The sequence below is a fragment of the Eulemur rufifrons genome, chromosome 16 (assembly GCF_041146395.1).
Source record: "Eulemur rufifrons isolate Redbay chromosome 16, OSU_ERuf_1, whole genome shotgun sequence".
Lineage (NCBI taxonomy): Eukaryota > Metazoa > Chordata > Mammalia > Primates > Lemuridae > Eulemur > Eulemur rufifrons.
This window is the reverse complement of record NC_090998.1, coordinates 77,473,479-77,501,214: the sequence shown is the minus strand read 5'-3', so window position 1 is coordinate 77,501,214 and position 27,736 is coordinate 77,473,479. Positions and strand designations below refer to the sequence as shown.

General features: G+C 32.8%; 1 protein-coding gene across 2 annotated transcripts in view; it reads left to right on the top strand.

The window, feature by feature from the left end:
* BLTP3B (bridge-like lipid transfer protein family member 3B) overlaps nucleotides 1–27,736 on the top strand; it is a 70,351-nt gene that overhangs the window by 30,572 nt on the left and 12,043 nt on the right. For both annotated transcript variants that reach the window (XM_069490005.1, XM_069490006.1), the window contains 12 exons: nucleotides 2,959–3,148; nucleotides 3,677–3,817; nucleotides 5,097–5,267; nucleotides 6,078–6,258; nucleotides 8,920–9,003; nucleotides 10,416–10,598; nucleotides 11,386–11,504; nucleotides 17,150–17,291; nucleotides 19,221–19,414; nucleotides 20,823–22,324; nucleotides 22,642–22,817; nucleotides 26,862–27,004. In XM_069490005.1, the coding sequence (XP_069346106.1) occupies nucleotides 2,959–3,148; nucleotides 3,677–3,817; nucleotides 5,097–5,267; nucleotides 6,078–6,258; nucleotides 8,920–9,003; nucleotides 10,416–10,598; nucleotides 11,386–11,504; nucleotides 17,150–17,291; nucleotides 19,221–19,414; nucleotides 20,823–22,324; nucleotides 22,642–22,817; nucleotides 26,862–27,004 (3,226 nt within the window). The remainder of the gene's footprint in view (nucleotides 1–2,958; nucleotides 3,149–3,676; nucleotides 3,818–5,096; nucleotides 5,268–6,077; nucleotides 6,259–8,919; nucleotides 9,004–10,415; nucleotides 10,599–11,385; nucleotides 11,505–17,149; nucleotides 17,292–19,220; nucleotides 19,415–20,822; nucleotides 22,325–22,641; nucleotides 22,818–26,861; nucleotides 27,005–27,736) is intronic.

Sequence of the window (27,736 nt, the reverse complement as noted above, 5' to 3'; positions counted from 1 at the left end):
GTCTGAGGCTGAAGCAGGAGGATTGCTTGAGCACAGGAGTTTGGGATTGCAGTAAGGTATATAGGTATATAGGTATATACTACTCCACTCCAACTTGGGCAACAAAGCAAGACCCTGTCTCAAAATAAATAAATGAATACTATATGTGTGTATATATAGAGAGATAGATAGTTATATTTTATGAAGTGTTTATCATGAGTTAAGAGATGGTCTGTTAGTTCATATATATTATTTCATGTAATCTACATAAAACCTGCAAAGTATTACCTCATGTAAAAGCTGACTCACCTCAGGCTCACCTCACTCTATTTCCATGTGTACCCATACCTGAGCTCCCACTTATATGTGAGAACATGCAGTATTTGACTTTTTGAGTTACTTCTCTTAGGATAATGGCCTCTAGTTCCATCCAAGTTGCTGCAAAACACATCATTTCATTCTTTTTTGTGGCTCAGTAGTGTATATGTACCCCATTTTCTTTATCCAGTCATCCATTGATGGACACACAGTTTGATTCCATGACTTTGCTATTGTGAATGCTGCTGCAATAAACATACTAGTGCAGCTGTCATTTTTATATAATGATTTGTTTTCCTTTGGGTAGATACTCAGCAGTGGGATTGCAGGAATGAATGTTAGATCACTTTTAGTTCATTGAGAAATCTCCATGCTGTTTTCCATAGAGGTTGTACTAATTTACCTTCCTACCAACAGTGTGTGTATGAGCATTCCCTTTCTCTGCATTCTTGCCAACATGGTTTTTTTTTTTTTTTTTTACTTTTTAATAATTAAGTCTGACAGGTATAAAATGGCATCTCATGGTTTTCATTGGCGTTTATCTGATGATTAGTGAGCATTTTTTCATCTGTTTGTTAGCCACTTGTATGTCTTCTTTTGCAGAATGTCTGTTCATGTCTTTTGCCCTTTTTTTTTGATGGGGTCATATATATTTTTTTCCTGTTGTCTGAGTTCCTTGTATAATAAATTCTGGGTATTAGTCCTTTGTCGATGCATAGTTTATAAATATTTTTCCCCACTCTGTAGGTTGTCTGTTTACTCTGTTGATTATTTCTTTTGCTGTGCAGCTTTTTTGGTTTATTTAAGTCCCATTTAGTCCCATTTGTTTTTGGTTTTGTTGCATTGGCTTTTGAGGTCTTATTTGCCTAGGCCAATGTCTGGAAGAGTTTTTTCCCTGGGTATTCTTCTGGGATTTTTATGTTTTCAGGTCTTACATTTAAGTCTTTAATCTATCTTGATTTAATTTTTGCATATGATGAGAAATTTCATTCCAGTTTCATTCTTTTGCATATGGCTATCTAATTTTCTCAGCACCATTTACTAAACAGAGAGTGTACTTTTCCCAGCTACAGCAATCAGACAAGACAAAGGCATCCAAATTGGAAAAGAGTGCAAATTATCTGTTTGCTGATGATATGATCTTGTACCTAGAAAACTCTAGTCTCTCCTCCAAAAGCCTCCTAGATTTGATAAATGACTTCAGTAAAGTTTCAGTATACAAAATCAACATGCAAAAATCAGTAGCATTTCTATACATTAATAACAGCCAAGCTGAGAACCAAATCAAGAACTCAATTGCATTTACAATAGCTACAAACAAAATTATATACCTGGGAATACATTTAAACAAGGAGGTGAAATCTCTACAAGAACTACAAAACACTGATGAAGGAAATTGTAGATGATACAAACAAATGGAAAACCATCCCATGCTCATGGATTGGAAGAATCAACATTGTTAAAATGTCCATACTGCCCAAAGTGATTTACAGATTCAACGCAATACCCATCAAAATACCAATGTCATATTTCGTAGATCTAGAAAAAAATAATCCTAAGTTTCATTTGGAACCAGAAACAGAGCCTGAATAGCCAAAGCAATCTTCAGCAAAACAAACAAATCTGGAGATATCTGATTTAAAATTAATTATATTACAAGGCTGTAATAACCAAAACAGCATGGTAATGGTATAAAAATAGACACATAGACCAATGGAACAGAGTAGAGAACCCAGAAATAAAAAGCTGCATACCTACAACCAACTGATCTTCCACAAAATTGACATGGGTGAGAGGCAGCCAGATGGAGCTATCTGGTGAGCATTTGCATGTTACAATCTGAAGTTCCAGTAAAAAGATCTGGATGGAGACATAAATTTAGGTGTAATGAGCATATTGATGATAATTGATATAATCTGTCACTTGGGCAAACTTTCTACACCCCTTCTGCCAAAGCATATTGATAATTTTATATTCTAGTTATACTGTACTACTTGTTCTCAAAATGTGACCTTTCCTTTCCTACCTCTCTGTGTCTTTGTTCATGCTTTTTTCATTCATTTTTCCTAGATTTATTTTTTCCTAGATAAGCAATCTATTCCTCTACCAGGTATACTGTTGTTCCTTTTTTAAAGCAGTTAATTATGGACTGACTCATGTTATATTGTGATGCTACAACTAAATTTTAGTTTCATGTCCCGGCATCATTCACGTGGTAGTAGATCACTAAACATTTGTTAAATTGAATTAGAGAATATGAATTTTTTTCTGACTTTATTGCTAAATTATGAGGTTATATTCCAGTTAGACTCCGTAGTCTTGTTTGTGTTGAGAATTTAGTTCTCTTATTTACTTTATAGATGTCAATTATCTGGACTAATGCTTTTTGAGAGTAAACAGCTATAGATATTGATTTTAATAAAATAGAGAGTAACTTCCAATTTTATAAACTATTTTATATTTTGAGAAGACCATTTTTTATAACTTATGTCTAACCTGATGAGATTTTTGTTTTAACAAAAAAATTTATCTTTTTTAACAAAAATGAATAATGTAATATTGTGGTTGTTTATATGTGTACTTGTGTGAGAATATCACCAGATAAATTCTATTAAATGATTTTTTTGGTTTAGTGCATTATATTTTATTTTGTTTTTCTAGTGAATACGGCTTTGCTGAAAAAGTAGTTGAGGGAATTACTGTTTCTGTAAATTCCATTGTCATTAGAATTGGAGCAAAAGCCTTCAATGCATCATTTGAACTTTCTCAGCTACGGATCTATAGTGTAAATGCAAACTGGGAACATGGAGATTTAAGATTTACTCGTATTCAAGATCCACAGAGAGGAGAGGTAAAGACTTTTTTTTTCTTTTTCAAAAAATTGTTTTAGTTGGTGATAAATAAAAGACGACACTTACAACCATCATGTCTTATTGTTGCCCAGATTCACTTACTGCCAGATTTGCACTTCTTGCCTTTTTTTTTCCCCCATCCTTTAAAAGCTCTGTATACTTCTTGCCTTTTAACTATCCTTTTCTCTTTATTACTCTTAATCATTTAACTTCCCAGCCACTCAGGATTAAATTTTTAAATTTATAAAACTATAATATTTAAATGCTTCCTGATCACATGGTTCAAATGTTCTTTGTACTTTATATTAGTTAAATTGTTTAGAATTAAATATTAACAGCTTTACAAGTAATATGATTATAAAGATGTTTTATTTGATGCAAGTATACAATTTAAAAAAAGCATGATGAATATATCTCAAATGTCATATGAAAATTGAGAAGATACATTTGGTTTGTTTTTACAGATCTACATATTTCTTATTCTATTTTGCATGAATAAGAGAAGCTAATCTCTGTGTTCTCCTTAGGTTTTGACATTTAAGGAAATAAATTGGCAGATGATACGAATAGAGGCAGATGCTACCCAAAGTTCACATCTTGAATTTATGTGTGCTCCTGTTCGATTAATAACCAACCAATCCAAAATCAGAGTCACATTGAAAAGAAGAGTAAGTCAACAGGATCACCTTTTTGATTCACATCTTAATTATTGGAATTAACTATAGGAAATTTAAAATAATTTCTTGGGTAAAATGTTCACATATTATCAGTGGCATATTTAAAGCAATGCTAAATAAAGAGAGATAAAGTTCCTGAAACAATATTTGTAGAAATCTATTGTAATCATAACATTCCTCAGGCTTTTAGATTTAATATCTAGATTTTCACAGATTTTTATTTTTGATAAGTTGAATAGATTTCTCTCTCAATTGCCAAATATTTTTTGAATACTTGATGTTGTATAATTTCATTTCTCCTATGGAATATTGCTCAGGAGTAAGGAGCAAAGCTTTCATTTATCAGTAGCAAAACTATTAGCTTTAATAAATTATAAGATATGACTGGTAACTTAGATAAATAAGGAAAGATAGTTACTTAAGGATACCAAAAGTTGAGAGTCCATTATGGTTCCTGAAATGTTCACTTTTTTTAACCATGGCTCAATTAGTTTCAACAATTTTTTTTTTATTTTTTTTTTTTTTTTTGAGACAGAGTCTCATTTTGTTGCCTTGGGTAGAGTGCAGTGGTGTACTCACTGCAACCTCAAACTCCTGGGCTCAAGTGATCCTCCTGCTTCAGGCTCCCGAGTAGCTGGGACTTCAGGCATGTGCCACCACGACTGACTAATTTTTCTATTTTTGGTAGAAATGGGGTCTTGCTCTTGCTTAGGTTGGTCTAGAACTCCTGACTTCAAGCAATCCTCCTGCCTTGGCCTCTCAGAATGCTAGTATTATAGGTGTGAACCACTACACCCAGCCTCAACAATTTTCTTTATCACTAGGCATGAATAACTATACTAAGTAAAATTGAAAATGTGATTTTTCATAGTGCTTAACAGATATTCTGAAATATGACATGTGGATAAAACAGTATTTTAATTTTTAATTTTAATGCCCCTTTCTCTACTACAATTAGTTGAATTAATCTACTAGAATTAGTTGAATTAATATCAGTAATTATATGAATTATCAACTATCAATGCAAAATTAAGTTATGTAAGTGCCATATATAATAACTTGTTAAGGTACAGGGATTTGTCAGTCTTTTGTTACTGCTGTATCTAGCACTAGGAGATATTTCTTTTATAGTAACTCAATAAATATTTTTTGAATGAAGGAAGAATACATATTTAATTCCATTCAAACACTTTTCAAGCTTTTTTTTAAAAACAAATGTATTATAATTTTTATTTCTTATTTTAATTTTATAAATCACTTTTTCCAACAGTTAAAGGACTGCAACGTCATAGCAACAAAGTTAGTTCTAACATTGGATGACTTATTATGGGTTTTAACGGATTCCCAGTTAAAGGCTATGGTACAATATGCAAAATCTCTTAGTGAAGCTATAGAAAAATCAACAGAACAAAGGAAGAGTATGGCTCCTGAACCTACACAGGTATGCTATAAAGTTTATAGGAAAAAGATTTACATTACAAGTAAATAGTCTAAACATAAGAACGATTTAGTTGGTGTTTCCTTTAAGTGAAATAGATTGTGAGATGTTTATTCTAAGAATCTTATCTAGATATCTTGTATATAATTTTATATTAATGGTATCTAGATGAAAACATATTAAATGTGTTAGTATCTATATAATGCTTGTTTTGTTTAGAGCTCTGTAGTAGGCACTAGAATTAATGATGACATAAAAGTATTTGATGTTATAATACCTCTTTAGATAGTCAACTTCAAAGGAGACACCACCTTTCTTAGGAGAGAGCACCAGAGCACTTAGAGTACTAAATCATATCACAAAGACTTCTACATAGAAGTGATTCACTCCTGTAGGATATATAACAATATATACAGGGCTCATATTTGTTATCTTTTTAGTATGTAGAACTGATAATATTCAAATAACCTGCCTTTAACAATCATATTTTCTAAAACAAGTGCTATAAATATGTCAAAATAACTATTCAGATATTTACTGAGACATTGGGTTCATAGTCAAATTGTGTATAATTCTCCAGTTTTTAAGTTTTAGTTTTTTTCTTATAGAATTCAGAAAATATTTTAGGGGAACTGAGTTATTGATGAAAAAGAAAATGTATTGTGCTTATTATTTCTGAAAATATTTTCTTACTGAAAAATCAGAAAGTACTGAAAATATACTGAAAATATTTTCTTACTGCAAGTATTTAGGCTTTCTTGTGTGAATTTCAGATATTGAATTTCTTAATAAGGCAGTTTTGAATCTTTTTAGAGCTCTACAGTAGTCCCATCTACCCAGCAAGTGAAGACACCACAGACGTCAAATGCTCCTGACCTAAATGATGCAATTGTGAAACTATTCAATGACTTTGATGTTAAAGAAACTTCCCATCATTTAGTGATTTCTCATCTAGATCTACACATATGTGATGACATTCATGCTAAAGAAAAAGGTAATAAAATTTGCTTATTTCAAACTATTTTGGTTTTTCTAGAATTAACTATAAAACTGGGTTTTTTTTAAATTTTACCTGTTATGTAGTATGTACTATAAGATAATTAGTCATAATTTTATTCATAGATATATTGATGAAAGGAATAATTTGAAGCATTATATATTGATATGAAATTTTCTTTTGCTGTAGCAGTTAGTACTTAAGCTGAATTAATTGTTAGTTATCAATGCTAGCAATGAAATGGGTTTTCAAAAAAATCAAAGAATGAATAGATAACACTCTTCTTGGAGGATGATGAAATATTAGACTTCCCTTTAAATTAACTTTTGCATAATTTTGAAATTGCCCATAAATTATAGTCCATTTATAATTATTTGCACATGTGTTTTCAGCACTATATTCGTACCTCTATTCGTACGTGCCTCTAATTTATGGATCGTGTGTGTAAATGCAACTGTGTGACTGTTTAACATATTTTGTGTCTCTCTCTTACTTCCTCCCAAAATTTGATTAGGAAGCTAAATTCTAGATAGGAAGTTTTTCTTTTCTTTTAGCATTTGTTCCTCTTATTTATCCTTATTTAGTAAACATAGCAGGGTAAGCACTCTTGGTCACTTTGAAAATCTAGGTGCTGGATATTTCTTTTTCTCAGCTGGAGGAGTATCTCTGGTGCACAAATATAGAGTTGGAGTGGTTTAGCAGGTAGGCCTACCTCAATGACAACGGTTCTCAAACTTTGAGCATTAGAATCAAGCTGAAGATCTTTCAGAAATAGTTATCTGACCTATGCACCTCTAACCTGAATCAGAATCAATATCTATGAAAATTGTTGCTTTGAATTTTTAAAGCTGAGAAAGCGAATATTGAGACCATGGATACTTAGTAGTAGAAGTTACCCTATCTTTATTAGATGAGGTGGCTGCCTAAAAGGGTAGAGGGACAAAGGTGAGGAAAATTTGGGGTTGGCAAAGGGATTTGTTGTCCTTTCCTTTGACAACCTTTGTATCGTTTGGCTTAGAGTTGGCATCTTATACTTTAGTGATTTGAAAGGAAAATCCAAAAAAAGTTATAACAAACTAAAGTAACAAAATGAGGTAGTTAGGATGAATACATTAACTGCCACGTGAGTTGTATTTAACTCACTAGTTTTGAGCCTGGGGCCTTGTGAAGCATATATAACTCACATGTCTCTTTACCTTGGGAGCTGCATGGTGCTCAGGCAACTCATGCTGCCGTGCTACATGATGAGTGGCTCCCTGGGCAAAACCCTGCAGTTGGTTCATGAAAATCTTACTGTTGGGATTCTTACTGTTGCAATTAATATTGACAATTTAATTGCATATTACTCATACACAGAAAGCAATACAAAATACAGTTTTCATTAAATTAGGAAGGATCATTTTGTTTTCAAAGTTTTTATTCTATTTTTGTAACAAAACACCGCAGCTCCAACGAAAAAAATTTTTTTTCTAGTGTGGCAGTCAATGTGTTAAATAATAAACATGAGAATGGAGAAAATATTTTCTAAGCCTTGCTCACTATTATTCCCTCATAGAATAAGCTGAATGAATTTAAGGGGGAAACCCTTCCACCAAAATATCTCCATCATAGTACAGGTCTGTAATCAATCCTCTACTATTTTGAAATCCAAAAGGCTCTGAAATGTTACTTCAAACTCATTTGGTTGCAAAACCTGACCCAAACCAACACATTTTTTAATCTTTATTTTATCCACTTAGTATAAAGTTTTGCTGCAGAATTACTATTTTTTATTACTTAGTGCTGCCTCAGGGCCTGCTAGAAGTATTGTATGATATGCCCTGTGTGTACCATATTATTTTCATAAAATCTGAAAAATTCTGAATTCTGAAACATTTGGTTCCAGATATTTTCCATAAGGGATTGTGGATCTGTACTAGAAATTCTATTAATAATTGAGATAAATTGGACTTAACAAAATAATATAGGTAGTGTATACACAGCTATATTTTATTTTGTATTTTTCATAATTCTAATTGATTTGCCCATGCTATTTTAAGATTTGACTTTTTAGTTGGAGTTACACAAACTTGTGATCTACTTTTGATCAGGCTATAGCTATGTGACTTTGGGCAACTTAGCTAACCAAACTTTTAATTTCTTCTTCAAGAAGAGGCAGGATGTAGTGTAGTAGTTAACATTTCCTTGGTTCAAACCTGAGCTTTGCACTTGACTAGCTGTATGACCTTGGCCTATTTACTTAACCTCTTTGTGCCTCATTTCATTATCTAGAAAATGGGGAAAATAATAATCCTATCTCATGGGATTATTATGATAATCAGATGAATAAGTATCCCTAAAGTATTGAAACAATGCCTGACATGTTAGAGCTTGTAAATATAAAAGATCTGCTTTTACCATCTGTAAGCAATAAAAGGGCAGGGATTCTGCTATTCTTTTATCCTAATTTTTTCTCCTAGTACCCTGCATATGATAGGGGCTCAGTAAATACTTATTGGATTAAATTTCATTTCCTAAAATATTTATTTTGTGTGATAAAAGAGAGGCAGTTATAACTACGTGGACTCCAAGTATGGTACAGACTATTCATGGTAAATGTAATGTTTTTGATAATTTGCTTAATATTTCTTTTTCTTAATTCTGTTGTTCTTTTCCAAGAGTCAAACAGACGTGTTACTGGAGGGGCTATGCAGCTCTCTTTTACACAGCTAACTATAGATTATTATCCCTATCATAAAGCAGGTATGTCTAACAATTTCTTTAAAAGATAGAAATCTTGCTTTAAAATTGTATAGCCAATTTATTTTGCTTTAATTCGTTGAGGAGAAAAGAGATCTTTGTTATTTTTCTTGTGGCAGTATTTTACCATGAAATAGAATTGCCATAGAATATATTCATGTATTTTATTGAGGTTTTTGTAGATTATTAGAAACTATAATTGTTAGAAATGGACAGTTTTCTAAATAACCAAGTTAAAACTTTAAAAAATCAGTATACAGAGGACATATTTGTGCTATTAGTTGCGAAAAAAACAAGTTATTAACTAATTTTTTTGAATTTTTAAATGATAGACTTACATATATAAAAATCAAAAAAGAGTATAAAGCAAAGGATAACAGTGAGGTTGAGTTGTAGGACTCCAGATTTCATAGGCTTTTAATAGTCAACTATTGGTAGGTTCTTTTCTCCCACATCATGAAAAGATAAAATATGTATGATTACTTATGGCCAAATTAAGTGATCTCACCTTATAGCCATTTTTCCTTTTGGGTGGTATGTGGCTTTTTTGTTTTTAAAATTCGTACAAATAAGAAAAATCAAACAAACTATAATGAATTTTTGAGGACTTTTAAACAATGGTGAAGTTTTTCTGTTTATACATTTATACCTGCTAATGTTTGTCATGTCTATGTTAGTAAGTGACAGAATTTAAAGGTTGTATGATTTGCTTTGATTTTCTTTTGAAGGACTTTGTTTTATACTGTCTTCCTGACTTACAAGCTTCTTAAATATACTTAAATTTTTTTAATTTTAGAAACTGTTCATATTTTGGGAGGTAAAACTTTCAACCATAAAGTATTTTATTTTCCTAACCCTTTTATGTACATTTATTTTTTAAAGTTTTTACAGAGAAACCCTAATACTCTTGATTTTGTATTTTTTCCCCAAAACTGACTTTTTGACTGATTTTCATCCTAAGAAATTTTATTGGTTTCTTAAATGTTTTAATAACTGTCCTCTTATCTTTTTTTGGATCAGGTTTTTGTTAGTCACTTTACAAAAAATATTTTGATGAAAGGAATTTTTTGATGATACATTTTCTGGGATTCTGTCCAGTGGAGGTTTTCCAGGTAATTAGGCATCCAGTGAAGTGTGGCCAGTCATGAGGCTTTGGACTGAAACTGAGTGATTTTCCCCCAAAAATGGGTTCTAGGTGGAAACTCTTCTAGATACTTTACTTTTGACACTGTTTCTCTCTATTCTAAACGTTTTACTCATATGTCAGAGCAGCAAGTAGTAGATGAAGGTTGTAAATTTTTCAGACATTAAAGACTTCCTGGAGAAAATGGCTAAATCTCATTGGAAGAATTATTATAGTAGAATAAATGAAAATTGTGCATTTTTCAGTGAAATACCTGTTATTCATTTCACAGGAGATAGTTGTAATCATTGGATGTATTTTAGTGATGCAACGAAAACAAAAAATGGATGGGCCAACGAGTTGTTGCATGAATTTGAGTGCAATGTTGAAATGCTTAAACAGGCTGTGAAGGATCATAATGTAGGTTCACCTCCTAAATCCCCAACGCATGCCTCTCCCCAGCACACACAAACAGGTATTTTACCTATGACAACATTATGGCATTCCCCAGTATTAAGTATGTGTGTGTGTGCGCCTGTGTGCCTATATGTACATGTGATCATAATATTTTCTTTAAATAAGTATTATTTTTAATTAAAGTTTAAAACTCCTGCCCGCTTTATTTAGGCCAACCAAAGTACTTTTAAAATTAATATAAACAGTAATACCCAGGTAGAATTTTTCAGACCCTTACATGGTCAGTAGACCTTTCATTTTTTCCTTTTATTATTATTTTTGATTGACATAACTGCATATTTAAGAGGTGCAGTATGATATTTTTATATGTAGACAATTTATAACAATCAAATTAGGATAATCGGCATATCATCATCTCCTCAAACATTTATCATTTCTTTGTGTTGGGAACATTCAAAATCTAATCTTCTAGCTATTTGGAAATATACAACAAAATTATTGTCAATTATAGTCATCGTATATAGTGCTATAGAATATCCATACTTATTCCTCCTATCCAGCTGTACTTTGTATCTATTCATCAACCTTTGGCTATCCCCCTACCCCGCTCTTCCCTGCCTCTAGTAACCACTATTCTACTTTCACAGTAACTTACATCCTGTATCACTTTATTTTTTTATTTTTTTTTAGATTTATGATTTATTTATTATTCCTGTATCACTTTATAAAGTATCTCACAAATATTATCTTCTTTGAGAAATTAGTGTTCATAAATATTTCTAGTAGCTGTTTTACTGTTAAAAATAATTTTGCAATAAATTGAAAGAAGTTTTTGTTTACCACAGAGCAGGAGTCCACTCTGAAAGGGACATCCAGAACACCGTCAGTGTTATCTCAACAATCAAAGGCTAAGCTCATGTCTAGTTCACTTGTGGTTAGACTTGCAGATTTCAATATATACCAGGTATGTGTTATTTTTAAAATTAAACACTTTTAGTGTCTCATATAAGCAACTCTAATGACTAATGCCCCCATTTTATTTAAAAATTGTTGACCACTTTTATGAAATGCCCCAATTAAATGGTATAGAAATTATCAGTTTATTTATTTTTGTTTATATGGTTATGCAGAATTGGCAAATCTGTGAAATTAAAGGCACAGTCCTTCATACTGCTTAGTCTGCCTAAGACTTCTGACACCAACTGCAAGTTCAGGGGTTTCCTACAATTACCTTCATGTTCAATAACCACTGGAAAGACTCACAGCACTCACAGAAATCTCTTGTATTTATTATAGGGAAAGAAGACAAATTAGAACCAGCCACAGGAAGAAATGCATAGGGCAGAGTCTGGAAGGGTTCCAAGTGTATAACTTTTCCTCAGGACTGCTTAGCCTCCCGAGGACGTGTAACATCGTGCATAGATATGTAACACTATGCCTGAAGTATTTCCCATGTGGTTGAACTCAGTTTCTGGATGAACGGATACTAGATAAGCCAAAGACCCCACCGCCAAAACACAACTAAGACTATCACATGTGGCCAGCCCCACCCTGAGTCATCTTTTTAGCATAAACTATCAGTTATGGTCCCAGGGGCCCACCAAGAATAGGAAATTCCAATTCCTGATTACTTCCCAAGAGCAGGGACAAAGGGAGGCCAAACTCCTTACAACATAATGGTCTCTGAACAAACTAAAATGCCTTTTTTGCTTTTCTGGACTAAAGTTTTGGCTATACTATGAACATAATTTTATAGCTAAGAACTCTGTCCCATTTATACTAATAATCTTATTCAGCCAGTAATAATTTAACATCGTCTGATATTGATTCTTGAGAATAACAATAGAATATATGACCTATTTTTTAAAAAATAAGGATTTCAGATTTGTGTCATTTATAAATTGTCCTGGTTTATTTTGATGAATCTATAGCAGGGGTGGAGAACCTTTTCATGTTAGAAGGCGGAATTAGTTTAGCTGTAATCAAATAAGGCCACATTTAAGAAACTTCAGTTAGATATACTTTAAAATGTATATTATTTTTTTTTAAATCTAACTGCTATGTACTTAATAATTTCAAAAGTTGAAAATTATTTGTTAATTTTAAAATTAACCTTTTAATGACATTGTTGTGTCTGCTTTTTGTTGGAAAGCAATTTGCATATTTGGTGGCATCATGGAGGTCTGCAGTTTCAGTTGATCCTCTAGATGGGTATCAGTCATTTGTGACCTTAAGGGTGTCTTGACTTGGGTTAGGTAGGACAGTATAGATTCGCAGCAATAAGTGGTTGGAAAGCAAGAAAACATTTTTCAGGCATGTTGCCGAAGGTGTGAGTGTTCTGCATTTTTCCATAGTTCAATTGGATCTTTCTTAGCATCAGACAATGACTGTAAAAATGTCATCTACTGAGAGCTCAATGAGTTCCATCAGTAGTTCTTTAGGTACCTTGGTGATATCAACTAGGTGAGGCTGAAATGCTAATTTGAGTGTGATGTCATGATTCTCAAAGTCAGTGAACCTTTCATTGTATTCTTCAATTAATAGGTCTGTAACAGCTGTGTATTCTTCAGATGATTTGCATATATCATCCTGTTCATCAATGACCTTTGCTAACCAGGGAAGAAAATGTTCATCTAAAATTTCCTTTTGAAGAAGACGTGTTTTGAAAAAAGATAGCTTTTTTTGAAATGCTTGAATTTTTTGCCACACTATCATATATAGATTTAGATTTACCTTGCAAAGAAATAATCAAGTCATTTTGAGCTGACATGATATCACACAGAAATGCTGTATTCCTATAGAAATCTCCTTTCAATAATTCTCCTTGCTGATTCCGTTCTTTATAAAATTTAACTATTTGTTCTCACAGAGATAAAATTTTGGCTAACACCTGTCCCTGTGATAACCAACACATTTTAGAATGATATAGCAAATCCACACCGAATACCTCATCGTTCAACTTAAGCATGTTATGAAACTGATGATGCCATGTTGCATTTGCCTGAACATAGTTAATAGTACTTATATCTTGTTGCAAAGTGTCACTTAAAATGGTAGCTTTAGTGTAGAGATTTTGCTGATGTAAGACACAATGAAATGAGAACCTCTGGATCTGTTAATAATATTTTTTGTCTGTGCAATAAAACCTTCATGTTTTCTTGTTATGGAAAGTACACCGTCTGTACATATGCTCACTAAATTTACCAAATTCAGTCCACTTTCACAACATTTATCTTAAATGTTGTTGAAGATATCTATTCCCCGTGTTCTGTTGGCATGAGTGCCCAAAGCAAGTAACTCTATGTAGAAAAGGGAATTCTTCTGTTGTGACCCAAGGAAGTATAAAATCTGCACAAAGTCAGTAGTATCAGTTGATTCATCCAAAGCAATTGAATAATATATATTTTCCTTTTGAAGTATTGCATGAAGTTGTTCTGTTAAGTTGAAGGCTAATTCATGCTGCCGATCATTATGGTTGTCCTTGAAAGAGGCAGTTGTTTGTATTTTGAAACGTTATCGGGATCTAAGCATCCTACAGCTTTGACAATGCATTCTTTCACAATTTCTACATCACCGAATGGCTTCCCTTTTCCCCCAAGTATGTAAGCTACTTTATAAGTTGCTTCAGTGGCATTATTTCCAGGTCTTATTGCTGCTTGAAAGATTTGTCTTTGCATTTGCTTTTCATTTTTTAATTTCTGCAGTACAACCTTTCATGCCTCTTCCTCTAATTTAAAATATTTGTGGTCTTTATGAGTGTTATAATGCTGATGAGCACTGCATTTCTTTAATGTTGATATTGCAGTATAACAACGCAAGCAGATCATCTTATCTTTAGCAAAAACAAGATAATATTGCAATTCCCAATCCTCATTGAAAAATCTGTTTTCTTCCTTCATCGTTCTCTTGGTTTTCTTTGACATGATGGGCTGTTAAGCAGACAGAATTAAAAAATCCAGTCAAGCTGTGCAGCTATTCGTAAATTCCACTTCAAACAGAGACACAGTACACCGTTATCAAAAGTTGGTAACAGACTGGCATACTCGACCCCTATAAACTCTCGCTGACCAGCCTCATGCGGCAGTGGCTCCAATCAGGCTGGAGAAGTTAGAACTCAGTCGTGAGCATAGCAGCTGTCAGTTTAGCCCTTACGGCTTACTAGTGTTCGAATTGTTCTGGTCAGTCTGGGAGGATTATTTCGTTGAAACTTATTAGGTATTTTAAATATGTTGATTTTAAAAATAAAAATATAAAAGATGAATAAGCTATATTAATAAAAATAAAAGGATTTGTTCTGTAAAATTTCAATTCAGTCAGAAGGCTGCAGTTAAGGACCTAGAAAGCCACATGTGGCCTTAAGGCCGCAGGTTGGCCACCCCTGGTTTATGGCTTTGAGACTTAGTTTAATCTCAAAAGTTTTTATTTGACTCTGATTCGGAGACATTTGGCGATGGCTGCAGACAGTTTTGATTGTCACAACTGGAGGGGTGTACTGCTGACATCTAGTGAATAAAAACTAGTGATTCTGCTAAACATCCTGCAATGTGCTGGTCAACTCCCCACAACAAAGGGAGACCAAAATGTCAACGGTGCCAATTATGAGAGATGCCGATTTAACAGTGATTTTCTCATAGTGCATTTGTATCTTTCATTACGTTCTATATATAGTCATATATTGCTTAGTGATGGGTATATTATTTCATCATTGTGTGAACATCACAGAGTATACTTACACAAATCTTGTTGGTATAGCCTACTGCACTCCTAGGCTATATGGTATGGCCTCTTGCTCTAGCCTGCAAATTTGTGTAACGTATTACTGTGTTGAATAAGGTAGTAATTATAACACAATTTTAAGTATTTGTATATTTCAACATTTCTAAACATAGAAAAAGTACAGTAACTATCATGTAAAAAGCTCCATTATAATCTTATGGGACCACTTGATGATGAGTGGTCCATTATTGACTGAAATATTATGCAGTGTATGATTGCATGTGCTGCAGCTCTTTAAAGCAGACTTTAAGTTTTAAGATTTAAATAAATTCATATGAAAATGAGGAAAGGGAGTCACCTATAATCCCAAGTGGTTAAGAGTCAAATATGGCAAAGAACTCCCCCCAACACACCAAAAATAAATAAAATAAATACAGGTAATTAGAAGAAAATAAAATAGTATGTTCTTCCCAGTTTGAATACGTGTTTAACTATTAAAGGAAAAAAGCAATGAGCTGTTATTTATGAAAATAAATTGACACTTTGAATTGAAAAGGATTTGTTTCCACATATTCAGAGAAAGTCTTTCTAATTAGATACCGTAAGGAACTAACAGTACAAATAATCAAAAGGTTTAATTAGACAATTTATATAAGAGGAGAAAACATAAACTGTTAAAAAAGTATTCCACTTCATATGAGAACTATACATGTTGAATGAATGAAAAAGGATACATCCCTGGGCCTACTAAACTTAACATAAATGAATACAACCAATAAAACCTCATTGGCAGAACTTTGGGGACATCTGCATATACATTTTTTTATGTAATTATAAAACAATGCTGGTTTTGAGGGTGGAGTAAAAAAATGTAATCAGAAAATTAAAGCTAATACTCTTTGGAAAAAGTTAATTTAAGAGATCATACTTTGATGGAAGTGTTTATAGTTATATTATTTTTTATTGTGGTAAAATATAACAGAATTTACCATTGTAATCATTTTTAAACATACAGTCCATTGGTGTTAAGTACATTGACATTGTTGTACATCCAATACCATTATTCATCTCTAGAATTTTTTCATTATCCCAAACTGAAACTCTAAACATAGCTGTGTTATTTTTTATAGTAGTGAAATTGTGGTGAAGAGTTATTATAATGAGTATACTGGGGAAGCATTCTGGACTTAAGGACTTGGATCTTTGTCTTGACTGCCATTTACTTATTTATATTATCTGGTAAAATACCATTATCATGGGCAGGGTGTAGTGGCTCATGCCTATAATCCCAGCACTTTGGGAGCCCAAGGTGGGAGAATTGCTTGAGGCCAGGAGTTTAAGACCAGCCTGGGTAATATAACTAGACCTCATCTCTACAAAAAATAAACAGCTTGGCATGACAGGTGCACACCTGTAGTCTCAGCTACTCAGGAGGTGAGATAGGAATATCTCTTTCACCGAGGAGTTCAAGGGTGCAGTGAAGCTTTGATTGCACCACTGCATTCCAGACTAGGCAAGAGAGCCAGATCCTGTTTCAAAAAAAATGATTTTTTTTTTTTATTTATCCACAACTTCAAAGAGAAAGAATATCATTATTGTTATTTTTCCATCTGTTATTTTAAAGCTTAGAATACTAACTTTGCAAGGAATGTTGTGCAATATTAATTTTGTAACTGATAAAGATCCAAAAGTTAAAGAGTTTTCTGAATAGTTGGTGGGTATTTAAAACAAATTTAATGTGAAGATAAATATATAATAAAGTTTACATTGGAAATGAACTATTAACAAATTAATTGGAATTAGTTTTAAAAGAATTTGAAATGATACTGAAGTTTCATAAATTCTTAGGAAAGTGCTTTATTCAGTGTGACTTCCATAAACTTATTTTTTCAGGTCTCTACAGCAGAACAATGTCGTTCTTCCCCCAAAAGTATGATTTCCTGCAATAAAAAATCTCTGTATCTGCCACAAGAAATGTCAGCTGTCTATATAGAATTCACAGAATATTACTATCCAGATGGAAAGGATTTTCCAAGTAAGAGTGTTTCCTATTTTGTTATTATTTGTGCATTTTTGGGAAAGGTTGTTTTTTCCTGCTGAGTTTTTGAGTTTTATAAATGTGAAAAAAGAAAATTCCATTGTTCTTTATTCTTATAATCCTTGCATGTAGTACATAACTTTAGTCTAACAATTTTATGTATTGTTATCATTTGTTCATCTGTCCTTTTCCCTCCCCAGCTTGTAGTGTCCTTGCTGGCAGGAATCATGTGGTATTTATGATTCACTTTATCCCTGAGATTCAACTCATTTTTGTGTTTAGTTGCCGTTTGTTAAATGAAAGAATGAATGAAAGTTAAGTTATTTGTAGAACAAGGTCACTTTTCCCCCCTTTAGTAAAGCTCTATTTGTATTTTAGCTATAAAACACAGTTCATTTTGGAGGGGCACAATTTAGTCCATAACAATAATTATAGTATTGTTAGTCCTTTTATGAATGTATGTGTTTCTTTTACTATATGATTTACATCCTGCCCCTTTCCTTTAATGATATGAGCATACTTGAGTTTTCTACAAGCTCATTTTAAATATTTTTAATAGCTATATAGTAATCTATTTCATAAATAGAACCTGGTTGGAAACTGCATCTAGAGCTTTCTATTGCTTAGTGTTCTGTGTTCCTTTATCAGTCCCAGATCAGTGTTCTTCCCTTCTGTGCTCTAACTCGAGGGCACCATTTGCTCTCTAGTTTTCTCTGTAGCTACCATCATCACTCAATCTACTCATTGAGATTCTCTCTCTTCCCTTCCCTTCCAGAGTGTTATGCGATCTCCTCAGCACCCCACTTCCTTTCTATTCCCAAAGAAAAGCACCTCCATATCACAATTGCATGTTTCTGATAGACTTGAATTATAATTTTTGTGTTTTCTTATCTGCCTTATGTAATTAACTATGAACTTTTAAAGGAAAGGGACCATTCCCTATTTTTTTTTTATTCTTTGTGCTTAGTATAAGTACACAGAATTGTGTAGTTGACATTCAGTGATCCTTTGCTAAAGGAAAGTGAATGAATAAATAAATAATGTAAACAAAAAACCATATTCAGAACATTGTTACCGTGTTATCTCTCTACTGATATTCCACACCTTGGATTTATTTTTCTTAAATTAATTTAATCTAAAAGTTCTAGATATGCATATTTTTGGCTTTGGTAGAAGTAAAGTGTCTGAATTTTTAGAATAAGAGATCTTCACCAAGATGTGAAAAGTAAATGGCTTTTATGATAGAAATATGTGTGGATTTCAGGAAGTGATGTACTCTCTAATTATAAATATTAATTTACTTTGTGAGAACTACGAAAAAGAGTGTATTTATCATATATTCAAGGGATACTTGAGTTTTTACTTTTCACCAAGCATTAATCTAGGCCTTAGTTAAAGTGGGGAATGAAACTGTGTATGGTTCCTCCTCTCAAGGATCTACCTGGCTTATCACTTTCATAAGGAATTAGTCATTACACTTAGCTCTCTCATTTGAAAGGATTTAGATTAAGATCCGGGTAGTAAAGTTCTATTGAAATATGTGATTGATGACCATTTTGATATGATAGTTCATCAGGAAGGTAATGTTTTTAAAAGTTTTCTTCTTGGTGAATGTAATCTTAGGAAAAGAAATCCAAATAGTACTTCCTATTTATGCAGTTAGTTTTAGATTAATTTATATATTTAAAATATTCATATATATATTTTAAAATATTTATAAAAATATTTATATATTTTCCAGTTAGTAAAGCATTGAAAAATGTTTTTGTCTATGTAAATGTGTTTGCTGTCATTTACATGTATCACTTTAATTTTGTAAATAAAATCTCAAAATTTTTTTCTTATTAAAAATGTTTTTTCTGTTCTCAGGGAAGATTTAGAGCTATCTATTTAATTAAAAATTAAAAAAATTTTTTTTCTCTGCAGTTCCATCTCCCAACCTATATAGCCAGCTGAATGCACTGCAGTTCACTGTGGATGAAAGAAGCATTCTATGGTTAAATCAATTTCTATTGGATTTAAAACAGAGTCTTAATCAATTCATGGCTGTGTACAAGTTGAATGAGAATTCAAAATCTGATGAGCATGTTGATATTCGGGTTGACGGCTTAATGCTAAAGGTACCATACAAACAAGTGGCTGTGACAACAAAACCATTTTTATGGTGGAAGTAAAGTTGACAGCATTATAATCTCTAGGATTTAAGATGGGTATTCAAATATAAATCAACTTCATCGTAATCTTAATTTTAGTTTTGAAATTTCACACTTAATTTTGATTCTCAATTGTAGAAGGTTTAAGAGTTAAGGTTTGTGTATTTCTTACAGCTTTTCCCCCTTCTTTCTCTAATTTTCTTTTATTTTTTATTTTTTTCACCATTCATCCATTTGGAGGTGAGCTGTAGAAGTAAAATTTAAATCAGTAATTTTTTTCTACTTATCAGAGCCAATAAGTTTTTTTCTAAGAAGGATAAATTATACAATGAAGTTTTAAAATCATGTCTGAGTTTTATTTGTTCACATTTATTGTTATTAATATTCAAAGATAATAGAAATTTGCTTTTTATTATAGCCAAGTAGTTGATAATCTGAACTCTATATATTTAAACTTTAAAGGAAGGAAGTTTTAAAAAACACCTTGTATACTTTAGTAAATTTAGAGAATAAAACTTGGGCATGGGTGAAAATTTCAGTTTATAGGTCTGTTGCTGATAGACTGTTTATATACCTAATTTTCTTCTTTCTAAAATGAGGTTAATAACATTCAACAGTTACATTGCAGAAATATTTTAAAGATCTTCTCAATGATCTTATAAAATTTAAATTTATAGGGACGTACTTTATAACATTTACAATTATTGTTTAAGATACAATTATACAATGATCTTTACATTTTCTGAGTGTGGGTAGTATTAAAACCAGTCACTTGCGGCTCACTGATATGAGTATTTTGGGGACTGGGTTTAATTATCCCTTGAAAATTATTTTAGTGAATAGCTTGACCTATAGTTTATTTTCATAATAGCTTTCTTCCACAAAAATGATTCCGGCAACATCTTTCTAGTAATTCCATTCACTCATCCACTTCATCTTCCAAATCACTTGGATTTAAAATATCCTAACAAAAAATTCCTTTTTCATGCTCAATACTTCCTTCTATATACTCAGGGCATAGGAAAAATATAGTAGTAATGATTTAATTCAATTTTGTTCTTTAGTGATGTATTGTGTGCTATATATATATATATATATATATATATGTATATATAAATGAAATGTACATTATTCATATTTTCTTTATAAAAAAGATTGTTTCTTCTTAGTAGTCAATCATTTAAGTCTCCTTTAGTGAATTTAATAAAAAGATTTGAGGGAAAGAGTTAGTGTTTTATGTCTGGATAAGAAAGTAGTATTTTGGAGGGACTTATCATGAAAAAGAATTACTGAGTTAAGTCATGTTCATGATTATTTAATTGCCGAGATGTGTGCATTTGCAAGTTGGACTAGATTAATTTTTTTTCTCTTCTAGCTTGTTATTCCCTCTGAAATGAAATCAGAGTGTCATCAAGATCAGCCACGTGCAATTTCTATTCAGAGTTCTGAAATGATTGCCACAAATACAAGGCATTGTCCAAACTGTCGACATTCTGATCTAGAAGCTTTGTTTCAAAATTTCAAAGATTGTGATTTTTTTAGTAAAACGTTTACAAGCTTCCCCAAATCTTGTGACAATTTTAATCTTCTACATCCAATCTTCCAGAGACATGCTCATGAACAAGATACAAAAATGCATGAAGTTTATAAAGGAAATATTATTCCCAAATTGAATAAACATACTCTTAAAACTTCTGCTGCCATGGATGTGTGGGCTGTGTACTTTTCTCAATTTTGGATAGATTATGAAGGGATGAAAAGTGGAAAAGGACGACCAATAAGCTTTGTAGACTCTTTCCCTCTTTCTGTCTGGATTTGTCAACCAACAAGATATACAGAGTCACAAAAAGAGCTGCAGACTTGTGATCAAGTATCTCTAAATACATCACAAAGTGAATCTAGTGATTTAGCTGGCAGGTTGAAGCGGAAAAAGCTGTTGAAGGAGTATTATAGTACAGAATCTGAACCCTTCACAAATGGTGGTCAGAAACCTTCTTCATCAGATACATTTTTAAGATTTTCCTCTTCATCATCAGAAGCAGATATTCATGTCCTCGTTCACGTTCATAAACATGTCAGTTTGCAAATCAATCACTACCAGTATCTGCTCCTACTTTTCCTCCATGATTCACTTATTTTGCTTTTAGAGAACTTAAGGAAAGATGTGGAAGCTGTAACTGGCAATCCTGCTAATCAAACATCTGTTTGCATTGGATTTTTACTTAGAAGTGCAGAACTGGCTCTTTTGCTACATCCAGTGGATCAGGCCAACGGGATCAAGTCTCCTGTTTCTGAAAGTGTGAGTCCAGTGGTTCCTGATTATTTGCCTACTGAAAATGGAGAAGTTTTATCTTCGAAAAGGAAACAAGTTAGTGGTATAAATAGAATTAGAAGTGTAACTGTTAATCATATGTCAGACAACAGATCTATGAGTGTTGACCTTAGCCATGTCCCTTTAAAGGATCCTTTGCTTTTTAAATCAGCTAGTGATACAAATCTGCAAACAGGCATTTCTTTTCTGGACTATTTATCAGACAAACATTTAGGGAAAATAAGTGAAGATGAAAGTAGTGGTCTTGTTTACAAAAGTGGCTCAGGAGAAACTGGATCAGAAATAAGTGACAAGAAGGATTCTTCTTACAGAGATTCAAATAGTATCTTAAATAACAGAGAAGATTCAAATGTATTGTCATTTGATAATGATGGTAATCAAAACATATTTTCAAATAGTTTAACTAATAAAGGAAATGAAACCATAGAGTCAATCTTTAAAGCTGAAGATTTGCTTCCAGAAGCAGCTTCAGTCTCTGAGAACCTGGAAATCAATAAAGAAGAGACACCCACAGTTATGACACTTAAGTCCCAGTCATCTTTAAGGTAACAACATATTTTTGGAATTTTGGGGACTTTCGGGGGCGGGGGGGGCTGCGGGGGCATGGTTTACTGAGTGTGAACGTTAGTATATTTTGTTTTGGGGCAGAAAACCTCATGACAAGAGGCATTGTTAGAGTTAATACATGGAAGAATAGATTTTTTAAAAATATGAGAATGCTTTGAGCCTATATATTTAAATATAATATAATATGAAAACTTGTATATGCTATATACATATTTTAATTTTGTTAGAAGTACTTTGTGGATAAAATTGTTTTCTATACATGTAGTAATTTTCTAATAATTTTGTTTGTTAACAGTGGAAAGCCTAAAGAACGATGCCCACCCAACTTGGCTCCACTCTGTGTTTCTTACAAGAACATGAAAAGAAGCTCCTCACAAATGTCATTGGATACCATTTCACTTGACAGCATGATATTGGAAGAAATGTTGTTAGAAAGTGATGGAAGTGATAGCCATATATTTTTGGAAAAAGGTAAAAGAAAGGTTTAAGAATTCATATTAGACACACAGATCTTACAAGAAAGTGCTGTTTAACTTTTTTAGTTATATTCAATAATCATTGATTACATCCAACAAAGACTGACACACACACACAAGAGTACCTAACTTTCTAATGGTTGTTTCATGGTTTCTTTTAACCAGATACTCCTTCCTCTTTATGGCCGACATCTAGCAATTTTTTATTTGTATGCAATCATTTAGACCATAAAGCAGCCAACATTAATGCTACTAGCCTCTTTTACAGAGACTCCTATATCTGGAAATTTGATTAGGTGGGCTTAATTTGCATGGTGAATTCTCAGTTATATGGTCCTATGACTAAAATTTTTCCAGACTGGAGCTACAGATATACAAAACCAGGATTCTTTCACATATATGAAGATGTATTAGGAAACTACATGATTCCATCATTTCATTCAATGGCAACCAGTGCCCCAGTAAAGACCACTAGGAATGACTTAGAAGGTATTAGTTGCATACCCCTCAGTAAAGCATTGGATACTTTGTGAACAGGAATAAAATCATGGGCCATAGTCAGATAGTAGTTGCCACAGACATAGAAACATAGGAGACCAGTGGCAAATACAGATTACTTTCTATTTGAAGGGAAATAAGCCTGTTGATAAATTGAAAACAGCTTAGTTTAGATAATTAGTAATATAAATAATAAATATAGTAAGTATATAAGTAATAATATAATAAGTATTGTTAATGTAATTGCTGTAATAGTAGCTACCATTTATTGCCAGGTGTTGTTTTAGTCAATTTTTGTGCTGCTATGACAGCATACCAGGGATTATGTAATTTATAAAGAACAGAAAATTACTTCTCACAGTTTTGGAGGCTGGGAAGTCTAAGTTCCAACCTTACCAGATTGCCTGTGTCCTCCCATGGCAGAATGCAAAAGGGCAAAAGAAGCTACCTGCAGCCTCTTTTATAAGGGCCTTAATCCCCTTCACAAGGGAGGAGCCTTCATGGCATGGTTACCTCTTATAGGCCCCACTTCTTAATACTGTCACTTTGGCCACTCATGAAATTTGGAGGGAACACATTCAAAACATTGCAGGTGCTTGAATAGTTTACTTATTTAATTTAAACAACAGCCCTGTTATAACAGTTATATGTTAGTAGTATATATAATATTACTGTAACTGGCTAATATTTATTGAGCATTTACTATGTGTTGGCACTGTTCTCTGTGCTTTGTATATATATTAATGCATTTAATCCTCACAACAATTCCATCAATAATGTGCTGTTATCTTCAGAGAGGTTAAATAACAAACCGAAGGTAACATAGCTAGTAAGTGGTAGAGTTATCATTTGAACCCAGGCAGTCAGACTTTAAAAAGTCTGAGCTCTTGTGTCTGACATGAACATGCATTCTTAAAACAAATTCACACTGCACAAAAAAGTCAGAAAAAAGCTCTCTACTCAATCACAGTTAACTCTAAGTAGATGGGAGATACTAGTCAGTCCTACCTTACATGATAGATGACATTTAATAACAATAATAACAACCATTTATTGAACAACCCTAGTCCCTCTGCTGAGTGCTATAAAATACATTGATTGATTTAATCCTCAAAACAACCATAAGTGCTAGTTAATTATGATTCTTGATCACTTTTATATAGATTTAGAAACTGAAGCTTAGAGAAATTAGGTATCTCGTCCAAAGTTATGCAACCAGGAAGTAATAGAGGCAGATTTGTCAGCTAGCCTAACTGAAGAGCCCAGGGTTTTAACCAACCAATATGTTATTACCGGTTCCTTCGACTTAGTAAATGATTACCATATGCAAACAAAAATTCTCACTCTAAATCTGCTTAAGGTAATTCATAGCAATCTCCTTTCCAGCATATTGGTTAAATGTAGAAGACTTACTGATATAGGTCATAAAAAACCCTAGGTTTTCAGACAGCTCTAATTGCCCCTTGCCCCCTTTATGGTAGATAATCCTGCTTTAACACAGAGTATTGTCCTATGATCAAAATACTTCAAAAACAGTGTACCTCTGGCAAATATCCCTATTTAATCTCCAAGTATCAGTGATTTTTATTGTTATTTCTAATAATTAAATAAGTAAAAGTGACTACCACTCAAATATGGAAAACTTGGAAAATACAACTACAATTTAGAAAATAAAATCACCCAAAAGTCTCACATCCTAGAGATATCACCTATGAATTATTCTATGAATTTATATGGGTACCATATATATAGGTATCTGTCAACCTATTGCATATATGGTTTATAACCTGCTTTTTATTACCTGTATTTATTTCCTAATATTATTTAATCTTCTTTGGAAATATTTTTAAGCCTATATAAAGTTGCCATAAGCATGTACCATGACGTTTTTTTTTTTTTTGAGACAGAGTGTCACTTTGTTGCCCTGGCTAGAATGAGTGCCGTGGCGTCAGCCTAGCTCACAGCAACCTCAAACTCCTGGGCTTAAGCAATCCTACTGCCTCAGCCACCCGAGTAGCTGGGACTACAGGCATGCGTCACCATGCCCGGCTAATTTTTTCTATATAGATTTTTAGTTGGCCATATAGTTTCTTTCTATTTTTAGTAGAGACGGGGTCTCGCTCTTGCTCAGGCTGGTCTTGAACTCCTGACCTCAAGCGATCCACCCGCCTCGGCCTCCAAGAGTGCTAGGATTACAGGCGTGAGCCACCGCGCCCGGCCTACCATGACGTTTTGATCATTTCCCTAATGTTAGATGTTTAGATTATTTATAATTTTTTGGTTATAAAAATGGTATAGTTAATATCATTCATAAATTTTTTCAGCATTTCTCATTACTGTCTTAGAATAGATTCCAGCAGTTGCCATTTTTAGGGTCTGAAAAATGTTGATGTTATATGTAACATTTAAACATTTAACATTTAATATATATTCCTATTCTCTTGAACTCTTCATTATTCATTTTATGTCAGAGGAATTAATGTTCCTTGGGAGGAGGCTCTTGGTGTTTTGTTTTAATTAAAAATATATATATATGAATACTCATTGTAAAAAAATCTGATAATATGGAAATGTCTAAAGTAAAAATTGAAGCTATCACTTTAATGTTACCCTTACTCTGCCCTTTCTATCATTCTCCACTACAGAAGTAACTACCATCAACTTTTGGTACATATACCTCCAGGCCTTTAAGTAATTTTATATGTGTATATGTGTGTGTCATGTACATCTATATGTATACAAACAGATATGCTAATGTATGCATGCATGTATGCGTATTTTTAAATACATACATATATATATTCATGAATACATAACACGAACACATAACTGGACTACCGGGCAACTACTGGCTTCTGACTAGTGTCGCCACATCTGTTCTTATCCATTTGCAGTTCATTCTTTATTCCATAGACAAAATACTTGTTAAAAAACGCAAATTTGATAATGTCATTTCCAGTTTAATTTTTCTATTCATTTTTATGGTATTTTTAAAAAGTATTGATCTGTGAACACAAAATTTTTAACAACTTGTCTTTTACCATAGATAGTTTGAGAAAAATTGAAGTACATACAGCACACTGAGAAATGAAGGCAGCTAGATAAGGATGGAGAATATCACATTAATAATAGTGGTATTAATGTGAAAGATTATTAGGAGTTTCTATAGGATATTGAAAAGAGAAATGAAGTGGTCAGACTGGGACTATTCAGTGTGGGTAGATGAGAAGAGGGCGAAGCTGACCAGGAACCTGTTGGTTAAACCAGTACTGCAGCTACATTGTGGAGAAAACAGGCTGTGTTCAGTAGCAGAAGATTTTTTATACCACGCTTAGGGGTTTAGTATAGCTAACATTTTATTGTGGGAAATTATTTCTCCTTATTTGTTCACTAATCACAATCTAATTTTTCTTTTTATCTTTTAAATAAGGCTATGCTTGAGAAAGAGTTGAAGGAATAGTTCATTTTGGTTAAACACACACTGTTAGGTCACGTGTAAAACTGATTTTTAATTTATTATTTTACTTTTGTACTAATTCAGGAAATAAAAAGAGCTCAACTGCAAATTACCAGAGCCCAGCTGAGAGTGTGAATGCTAGTGCAAGCCTACAGAATTATGGTGAAACCTCTCCAGATGCCATCAGTACAAATTCAGAGGGTGCTCAAGAAAATCATGATGACCTGGTAATCATTTCAGAGAGATTCTATGAAGAGAAATGCCATCAACTTTATTTCATGTTTAATATGTACACTTTTAAGACATTAACATATAAATTGAATACTTACGTGGTAGATGATTCACTTTGCTCCTTCTAGTCTTGAAAATACTTCGTTAATGAATTGTTTTTCTCCACATTTTACTTTCTAAATGTGTTATTCACATTCTGTCTTTTTTCTGTCTTGCCTTTTATTTTTTGGCCTATTTTTTAATTTTATTTATTTATTTATTTTTTTGAGACAGAGTTTTGTCTGTCACCCTGGGTAGAATACAGTGGCATCATCATAGCTCACTGCAACCTCAAACTCCTGGACACAAGTGATCCTCCTGCTCAGCCTCCTGAGTAGCTGGGACCACAGGTGTGCTGCACCATGCCTTGCTAATTTTTCTATTTTTAGGAGAGACAGGGTCTCGCCCTTGCTCAGGCTGGTCTCAAATTCCTGAGCTCAAGCAATCCTCCTGCCTCTGCCTCCCAGAATGCTAGGATTACAGGCATGAGCCACTGTGCCCAGCCTGACCTATATTTTTGTCCCTTTTAAATACATGTTGAAAAGTTTGATTGCAAGGAAGATTGTTAGTCCTTATATTGAAGGGCTTTCTACAAAGGAAATACGTTACTGGTTTCTTTTATGCCCTCCTGATGCAGTGAAATACTCTTTTTTTTTTTTTTTTCCAAGAGAAAGGGTCTCACTCTGTTG